General features: G+C 44.2%; 1 protein-coding gene across 4 annotated transcripts in view; it reads right to left on the bottom strand.

Annotated features, from left to right (window-relative positions):
• Positions 1-686: 686 nt before the first annotated feature.
• Positions 687-9898, bottom strand: part of COL13A1 (collagen type XIII alpha 1 chain) — a 103229-nt gene continuing 94017 nt past the window's right edge. For 2 of the 4 annotated variants that reach the window (XM_019286660.2, XM_019286661.2), the window contains 3 exons: positions 9706-9792; positions 5641-5679; positions 4641-5034 (listed from right to left, as the gene is read on the bottom strand). In XM_019286660.2, coding sequence (XP_019142205.1) covers positions 5032-5034; positions 5641-5679; positions 9706-9792 — 129 coding nt within the window. In that variant the 3' untranslated portion in view covers positions 4641-5031. Of the gene's footprint in view, positions 2399-4640; positions 5035-5640; positions 5680-9705; positions 9793-9898 lie in introns of those variants that run through there. The other 2 variants (XM_039553711.1, XM_019286663.2) reach the window with 2 other exon arrangements.

The raw sequence follows: 9898 nt of genomic DNA, 5'->3' as shown, positions 1-9898 counted from the left end.
GACTCAGAGGAGGGAAAACAATAGCAACAGACAGTAATACTTGAGCAGGTACCCTCCAAGAACTTGCCATGTTTACATAAAGTCTTTTAAATTTAGTTTTTCAGCTCTTTCTAGCCAAGACTGCGATTTCAGGCTGTAGAACGTTTCTGAAGAGGACAGAGTGGCTCTTACCAGACTTCACTGCCTTCAGACAGACCACCTAAGGTGGGAAGAGACCATTTCCAATCATCTGTTCCCTAACATAGCCCTTTTGATCTCTGTAAATGTAAATGAAGAGTTGTGGAGAGAGCGTTTTGTCTGGGAGAGGTCACTGGCACCTGGTCCCTAGGTGTGGCCTTTGGGGGTATATTTATCCCCACTAAAAACGGGTTTGCCTATAGAAAGCACCTTTCCACTACTGAACTTGGGGAGAAAAAACACAACAGGAATGTCCTTAGGACATTTTGGGTGAGAAACTTTTACACACTTATTCCAAAAGCCCATTAAAAATATACCTAGAAGAAAACACAAGAAAACAGAATAGAGCAAACAAATTGCCCCCAAAAATCATTAACAAAAAGCAGAAGTAACATTATCAAGCTATATATATCATGGTTTTCATTAAAAAAAGAAGAAAAAATGCACACCTACCGCCTGCAGTTCTGGTCAGGGTCTCCCTCCGCCCCACCCCCACCCCACCCCCCACCCCAAATAAAAGAGTAAAAATAAAAAAAAACTACAAATCAAATAAATTAATCTTTCCACCAGCCTGGTTACCAACTGAAACAATTTCTTCCCCCACTACTCTATTTCCTGAACACATGCGTTAGAAACCTTAAGAAAAAAATTTGCAGTTCTTCAGATGAACCTGAAAGCAGAACTTTTCCCCCATTCTTTGCAAACCTGGAATTATTTTAACAGTAGACTTTCTGTGCATTGGAGAGAGGAGATGGGTGTCAGGTATGGGTGTCCTTATCAGAAGGTCAGAATGACTCCACCCCTGCTGACAAAGAGTGCTTGAATCTGGGATGACTCTGGGTTAATGGCATCCCTTTGAGCTTGAAATCAGCACTTTCTCCCTAACTATAACGTGAATTTCTTAGCACTTGGATCTGTCTAATGATTGAGATAATATCACTCATTAGCTCTAGTAACAATGGCCCTGGCTCACCAAAGTATTTCAATGCAAATAGCATCATTGAAGCCAGTGGGGAATCACTCCCTCAAAGTTAAATATGTGGTTTACTACTTGGGCCAACGGGATTCCCAATGCACTCAGGGAAGTAGAGATGTTTTGTCACGTTCGAAAGACAGGTACTTATTTTAGGTTTGGGGTTTTTTACAATAAATTGCACAAGCTGTGGTGGAAAGACACTTGAGCTTACATGTTAACTTCCAGCAGTGGGGTAAGGGATGAGTAAAGGATGCCAGGTTTGCATGGCAGCTGGTAGGAAGTATCCAGGATTGTATATTCTGCCCTTCAGGCAGCTGGGAAATTTTTGCGAAATCTTTATTTCCCTTTAGTGAACATATTAAAACATGTAACAGTGGAATTGAACCTTTGTGATCCTTCTTTTCCATCTGGAAGTACATCTGTGGAGATGTACCCACAAAATGGCCTTAACGGGCCAGCAGAAAACATTTCTGGAGGGCTCCAGACAAAGTACATCCAGTGGGTGCAGTGGAGACCAAAGCACAAGTACAGGAAGCAAAGGAATTAGTCAGTGAAACCAGACTTTTTCCACACTCCACATTTTCCTCTTCTGACAACATATTTCATGCCTTCAGTATGGTTCAAAAAACCCCAAACAGGAGAAGAAAGTTTGTGATGAAAAGGTTAAAGATGGAATCATCAATGATACAGGTGGAAGTTTGTCATCTGCTAACCAGAAATGGTAGCAAAAAGTGTTATCCTCTCTGAGCAGCAGTCTGAACTGAACATGGGGGCTCCTCTGCTTTTCTAAAGAGAATTGCTCAAAAAGAGTTTCTTTCTTGGATCAAAGGATCCCCTCCCAGAAATATTGTCTATGTCTTGCACTCATTTATGCAGCTGCTGCTGGAAAATGAGCCTAATTCTTCATCTGAAGAGTCTGACCACAATAGTAGAATGAAGTGAAAATGACCAAAGAAAAAGAATATAAATGGTGCCATTCTCAACCCCTGCCACTGGCCTCTGGGGGACGACAGAAAGCAAAGCAGAAAGTGCTGGCATGCTGAGCTCCCGCAGCCCCAGCAGGCAGCATCTGGGCACACATTCCTGGTGTGCCACCGAGGAACTCTTCCCAGGCTCCAAGGAGGGAACTTCCAAAACATCTCCAGCAAATCTTCAGGAAGGGCCTCCTCCTTTCACTCTGCTGCCATTTTCCAAGCTTCTCCACTCTCAGACTCACTTTCTGGCTATCAACCAAGGAGTTTGACCCTTGAAGTGGCAGACAAAAGGTTTCACATGAAAACAGCCAGGCAGAATTGACAGGAATCAACAGCAACAGTACCCTGGTTACGGGTTTAGTAGGGACAGAGCCTGAAACTAAACTGCCACACTCAGGGTGGTACAAACCCAGCTGCCCCCTTGGGGTTTCTTTGGACATGCAAGGAGCTTAGGTTTGGGAAGAGCAGCAGGTCAGTGTGGTGTCACTGATTTGAGACCTCTTGTCTATCCCTAGTGGCTGATGAGATTGGATCAATATTGGGGCTGTAGAACAGCAATACAAAATGGTTGTCTGGTACTTCAATGAAAATCCCAGGCTATAATCTGCAGCAGCTACAGGGAACACTTGTCACCATTTCCCAACCTTTAGGACAGATGAGAGAGTACCCTACACAGTAGCTAAGTCTCTGCTGACCCAAGTGAGGTACTTTCGAGAGTTCTGGCAATTTCACTTCAAGGTCCCTCACACCTCAGGCAAGAGCTTTCTCACAAATACAGCAGTCAAAAATCAGGCCGAGAAATAAAACACGTACAGCATCACCTCGAGAATCCTGTAGTCAGGACAAGGTAACAGATGTGCATTCACTTTGCTCTTGGATCAGATAAAAACAACCAACAATAATCCCACGCAGTGCAGTCACAAATACCAGCTACACAAAAACCATGCTACACAGACCAAAGGGAACAGGAAGCTTTGGCAGGTTCTCCTAGGGATGTCTATGTTTTTAAGGATTAAGAAGAGCGAGGATTTTGAGAAGGGACTGAAGCATTCAAACATCGTTCCTTGCAGCTGAATGCTTCAAGATCAGAGCAGGAACTCACTGCTGCTACTACAACCTTCCAAACCCAAAGCACTAGGAGTACACCGGGCTGGGCCTTTAGTAACTGCTTTCTTTAACAGGTGTGCAATTAAAACACAATTGGAACATCAGCTGTTCCAATTAGCTCAGCTTCACAGCTGCAAAGCCTTTTAACAGGGAGCTGGGGCTTATATTAATGACATCTATTACTGAGAAAACCAACAAGAATCCCTCAGTGCTCTGTGGTTCATTTTCTCTCCATGCTGTTTCAGCTCCATTGCACCAAGCATCTCATGAAAACATCATGCATGGAAACATTTCATCCCAAGGACAATGTTGGCATGAGAACAAATGGTTATAAATACCATGAATTAGTTTAGGTTGAAAGTTGCAAGGAGCTGTCTAACTGTGAGAGCACTGGAGTCGGAACAGCCTGCAGGGCGGGGAGGGAAGGGACACAGGGCAGTGGAAACCGTACTGGTTTTTAGATGAAATTCAGTAAATTTCTGAAAGGGTGAGGTGACTGCTGCAATCCATCTGTCAGAGGCTGGGCTGGGTTCCTTGGGCAGTCCCCAGCAGGCCTTGCCCCTGTATACAAGGGAACTACATCCCTTACTCTGTCACTCTATTATGATGGTGCTAAAAGGCTGTATGGAATTGTCTAGAAAAACAACTGATTAATAGTTTGTGAATAGATGAATAGTTGAGTATGGGGGAACCTCGTGGAGGTGACCCCTTCCACTGGCACAGCTGTAGCCAGGAGAAGCTGAATTCCTGTTGTAGTGGCAGCATCATGCAAAGACCAGGATTTTGGTGGATCAGCCTCACTAATGCATCACCACTCGTGTTTCTCCTTTGTGATCATTAAATACTAGTAGCTTTCCCCTGAAACTCCTGGGATGCCCACTGCCTTTGCCCCTATGTGAAGGACCAAGGCAAGTAGACATGTTTTAGGAAACAGATTTAGACTTCCACTTTTCCCCTCATTTTCTAAGGAAAGAACACTTATGTTCACTTTAGTCTGGTAGTATTTTCCTCTCTGGGTAATTTAGACTTGAGACACCAACAAAGGTAGGTCAGGAAGGATAATTAAGATGTGCATATGCAAATGATAATTACACACTCTGCAAATTTGCATGCGACCTTTGGTTAACATTTTAAAAAGTCATATGGATTGATTTCACTAATACACATTTGTTAGGATATCGAGGTATATGCTGCGTTATGCTTAATTTTAAATAAGACTTTAATTAAGCTGCTTCAAGGCCTACAATTTAGAAAGGGAGTAGAATTTCTTGCCAACCAATTTCTTGCCTTGTTGTCAGGAGGGTTAGTCTAGCTCATGGGAGGATAATTAAACTGCGAGTCTCTATGTTCCCAGTTCATGGGGACTACCATGAGGTTTTTCAGCAACACTTTAATTCATCACAACAGAAGTGTTAATGTTTCGCTTTAATAAAAAATATGTAATATTTTGAAATATTCTTGAATGATCCAGCTTGAAAAATGAAAATGACCTTTAAATCTATACAGGGCAGTTCCTTTGGGCACTTTTAATGCAATAATTTATTAAGTTCCTATATTCATCATATGTGCACAAATACCATGTAAATATTACAGCTGTACTCCATGACAAAACAAGCGCAATACAGAGAACTGACAAATGGAAAAAAGGGAGATCTAGTATTTTCTGTACAAAAAAATATGCCACTTTATGATAATTTGTAAAAATGCATAACTTCTGGCATTTCAGAGAAGAACACTGTATAAAAATAAATATTCTATGTACAGTAACACACACAGGCCAATCCAGGGTTAGAATCATCACTGCAAAAGAAAACATAAACAAGTGTTAGTGACAACTCACTAACAAGTGTTAGTTAGTGACAGCTCACAGGGGGAAGGAGCACGCCATGGGGGGAAGGACACTGTTAGGGAAGCTGGCTCTGGGTTCTCCAGGAGGAAAAGCAATGGTGACAGATCTCAGCAGGGACCCTTTCCACTTCCCCAGGTGCCAAAGTGAGGAAGGGAGATTCACCCCAGGCTGACTCTGCCTCCACCCTCTTCCTACCACTGTGGCTTGAACACTTGGCATTAACACCCACAGTGGGCACTGAAGGTGGGCCAGACCCTGGGGAGTGCAGGTGGGGTCTGAGGGAATCCAGGTGGAAATCTCATCTTTGTACAAGGATTAGAAGCAGGGCCAGGCAGCTCACAGGCCACAGATACAGTTCTCTCCTTTGTAGCCCATAGAGCTGAACTCTGATATACAAATAAGGAGGAGTTTTGGTTGCCACTTTTCAGGGATACAGTCCTGGAAATCCCATCCATGCACCCACACCTCTTCTGCTCTCATACAGATTCATGGAAAAACATCAGCAGGACCCATGGCACTGCCAACTCAGCACAACAACGTTTCCAAGATTACTTTACCTTATTCCAGCAGCCTTGAACTGGAAGGCCATCTTCCCCCTGCAAAAAAGATGGATGAAATAGCAGTTTAGGACACATAAAGTAGTACAGAGATGGAGAAAGGAAGGCATGGGTTAACTATTACTGCAACAAACAGTTTGAACCAGGGCTGGAGGAATAGTCAGAGATATTCCTCACCATTCAGATGACCCAGACTTCCGGCTGGCAGAACCAGTGCAGCCTGAAGCAGGGGCTGGGGTGAAGAAGGGAAATGCCTGCACGCTGTCCAAGGGACTTATGTACCCGAGAACCACTCTCTCCTAAGAAAGGAGTCTATTCAGGCTTCCTTGAAGGAAGAAGAGAAGGAACACAGGAGGGCCAACTGAGCCAGAAAAATACTGCCAGGGGCTGGCAGTGGGAAGTGTGAGGTGGCTGCTCTGTGTCCTCAGGCTTGGCTATGTAACATTGAGCTTAAAACCAAACCCCAGAGTCAGCACTAACCTCAGACCCTGAGGAGGGTCTGGAAAAAACCTCCCTTTCCTTTCTGCCCTATCTGTCAAAGGGTTTGCTTTGTCATGTGAGACACTGCCCAGCTATCCCCTCTTGCCTCTGGGGAGATCCTGCTCCCGGGAAATTAGGAAGGCAAGCAGCCCCTCTGCTGGTTCAGGATGTCTCAGCTGAGTCCCTGAAAAGGGGCTTTGGCTTCAATAACACAGTGGGATTTCTGTGAAAATCCCCCAGCACTTCTGCAACGGTGATGTCCTGGGCTCCATGGTTGGGAAATGCTTTTGTAAATGACTGCCATTCATTTCAACCCTGTGAAACCCTCTTTGATGGGCTGGATGTGACACCAGTGCTAAGGTGCTCTGGGGCAGGAGATAAAGTCAGATGTAAGGAGATAAATCTCTGACATGAGAAGTCAAATATTTGTGCTGTGTGCACATGGTAGATTCGTGGTCTATCACTATTCCCCAGGAAACCCCAAAAAAATACAAACAGAAAAGCAAATGCACAGTAGTATATTGAGAAATTAACTATTTACTGGAGATGCACTTCCAGGGGGCTCATGAATGTTACCATGATAGTACAACAATATTGCTTTTCAAATGCATTTTTTGACTTTGGTCTCCTTGTGCTGCTTCCTCCCCTTCCCCCAACTACGTGGAAACACGGGATTACAAGTTATTTACTGGGTAAATTGTGGCGTTCCCATTGGTACACTGGTGGTGATAGGAATGACTGGTGTAGTGCACGGCAGGAGGAGATGGGAAGTTAGGTGTATGAAGGAATGGGAGGCCAGGGAGTCACAGCTTAGGGATCAAAGGAAGATCAGGGTCACAAGGAAGTGTTTGTTGCAGGCGAATGTGCCAAGAACAGAAACATGACATGCTTACTAGTACCAAGGATCTCCTTCCACATATCTCAGATGTGCAAAGAGTCAGTTCACAGCCTCCATAAGCTACACACATGGATGTGTCAGCTGGATGCTAAGCTTCTAACCTAGCTGGATCAAAAAACATGCTTATTCACGTTCCCAAGCTAGCTTGCATGCCAGAACACTATGTATAAAAAAATAACAGCATCCGTATTTCATCAGATTTTCTGGCAAGTCTCCCTTAACGAAAATAGTGTGAATTCTAATACAGCCATGTGGGGTGAATCCTCACTGGGAGCACTGACAAAACCAAAAAGGTCGTGTACCAGGGCACTGGTGAAATCCTTGCACCTGCAAAATTAGGGGCCTTATTCAGCCAGATGTTACTCTATAGAAACCTGGCCATGATAACTGGGAGACAAAACACATGGCTCTGTGGTCTTCCTCCTTTGTGGACTGTTCTGGGCAGGTATAGCTTCACCTGTGGGACTGGAAGAAGTTTCTGCTACCCAGAATTTAGAGAGCTGCAAGTGAGACTTTAACAGTGGTCACTGCCCCAAAGAGGCAACAGCAGCACCTAAAGGAGGGAATACTGGATGGAAAACTATGTTAGCTCTTCACAAAGCTCAAATAACAACAGCTTTTTATGGCAGTTTCCTGTTTTGTTTTTTTCCTCAAGAAACTAGGAAAACCTTCTGAACTAAATGTGGCTTTTTGCTTTGGGGTGCATTTTTCCAGCTAGTGAACTAACAATATCCCATCCAAAGTAGATGGCATCAAACATCCTTAAGTGAGCGTAAAGCTTGGAAGGACCATACTCAAGCAAACTTTGTCAGGCCAAACAGGGCCGGAAGGGCAGGGGAGTACAAATTTCTTTGTATTACGGAGATGTTGAGACTGTCCTAAGGAGAAAAAAATCCCACCCTGAATGCTGCATCTCCAGAAATATCAGAGAAAATGAATAAATTGATGACCTTTACTGGGATACTTAGAAATCAGTTGGGGTTAGGTGTTTCAGAATACTTTTGCCCTACAGCTGTTGAGCTAGATCAGGCACTAATACAACAGTCATTTTATCACTCAAATAAGATGGATATTGGGAAACAGGCAATCCCAAATTCAAGTTTTTTGGATACTATGGATACAGTTTGGACTTCTGGGGAGAGTAATAAATAGGAATTACTCAGCAGAGAGGTTAACTGTCCCCATTAATATGTTTCACATGGGCTTACTGATGGGATAACTATTATTTTCAGTCATCTTATGTATGGGGTGACTGAGGTCATATGGAACCATGTCAGGCTGTGCTCAACACACACAGGCACTTAAAAATAGAGTTAATAAAGGACACAAGCATTGCAGCTCCTTGTGAGGAAGCCAAGCCAGTGCAGAGCTGGGTCTGCATACATAGGTTTACTGGAAGCTGTGAAAGTGAAGGCAAAGGAAGAATTGAAGAAATTGTAAATAAAACCACATTCCAACTCTACTTTTCCTCATGCCACAAAGTACTGCTGACAGCAGCTGGGAATCAGAATGAAGGGAAGGGCCTGGTTCTGACAGCAGCTATGAGAGGAAGGGAAGATGGAGACAGGTAAGGAAGGAACTGCTGGGTGTCTCTAGGGCATGCAGCTGTTTGGGGGATCAGAAAATAGCACCAAGAGCCAAAAAGCAAATGAGCATGCAGGAAAGGGAAGGTACACCATACCAATGGGCATGGGGCATCCAGGCCGTCCAGCCCAGGTAGCCCCGGCTCACCCTTCTCGCCTTTAAAACCTCGGAGACCCTGTTTATGAAATCAACCACTATCGTTATTTCATTCAGTGCCAGCCAGCTCTGTGTCCCAGGAGGAGAAGCCGAGTCCTTGCTGGGACTGGCACAGGGCACTCAGCTGCACACCCAGCACAGACCCCTGTCTGCATCAGCATCAGTTTCGTTTTTGGTTTTCTGTCATCTATGAGCCAGGAGATGCTTCTCTAAGTTAAAGCTGAGAGGATGGGACTAGCATTTCCTCCATTACAAAACCATCCATTCCTCTGATCTTCACTAGGAAACCCAGCAGCTGGATTTTTAAAAGCATGATCCCCAAGTACTCCTGGAATTTGCGGCACTGCTAGCAGATTTTTGACAGCATTTGCTGTAGCATATGAATTTAGATAAAAATGTACACATATTCCTGTATATATTAATTTGCCTAGACTTACAGCCAATCTATTTTGACAGAAACACATCCCATTTAGGATAACTGAGACTTGTTTTCCCTCTGGGTAGTGCAGCTCAAGTGCCCTGTGTGCTCTCAGGCCATCATATCAGCTGGCTGTTATTCCAAGACAAGGAAACCAGCATTCCAGTTTTGCTATCACGTATATTTGATCCTATCGAGCATCTCCAGAGAAGAGCCGTAACCAGCAGCAAAGGAGACAGGGCTCTATCCGCAGAGGAGAAAGCCCCGGGCTCCCAGCACATGGGACATCCCATGTACCCCAAACCTTTGTGAGGTCTGGAAGAGGAAGGAACATAACAATGGTCACTCAGGAGCCTGATCTCTCAGAGGATCAGTTGGTCCCACAGCTTTGCCACAGGCTGTGGTGGGAACCCAGCCAGACCTTACCCAAATGTTGTACTTTTGCAAGACTATTATTTATGTTATGATTTCCTTCTGTCTTCCCCATCAACACATCTTAAAACAATACATTTGATGAAACAGGACATACCAACGGACAGGGTGCATCTAATCCAGGTGCTCCTTGGTCTCCCTTATCCCCTTTAGACCCTCTAGAGCCTTTCTTGCCCCTCTCCCCCTGTAAATAATAGTTTAGTCCAAGAAAAAAAAGAATACACAAGAGCTTTAGGATCATCCAGTTCAAACAAATGTCAGCGATAGTTTAAAAAAGAATAAACATTTCG

This window comes from Corvus cornix, chromosome 6, assembly GCF_000738735.6.
Source record: "Corvus cornix cornix isolate S_Up_H32 chromosome 6, ASM73873v5, whole genome shotgun sequence".
Classification (NCBI taxonomy): Eukaryota; Metazoa; Chordata; class Aves; order Passeriformes; family Corvidae; genus Corvus; species Corvus cornix.
The sequence above is the reverse complement of the archived record's forward strand: the minus strand, read 5'-3'. Positions and strand labels throughout refer to the sequence as shown.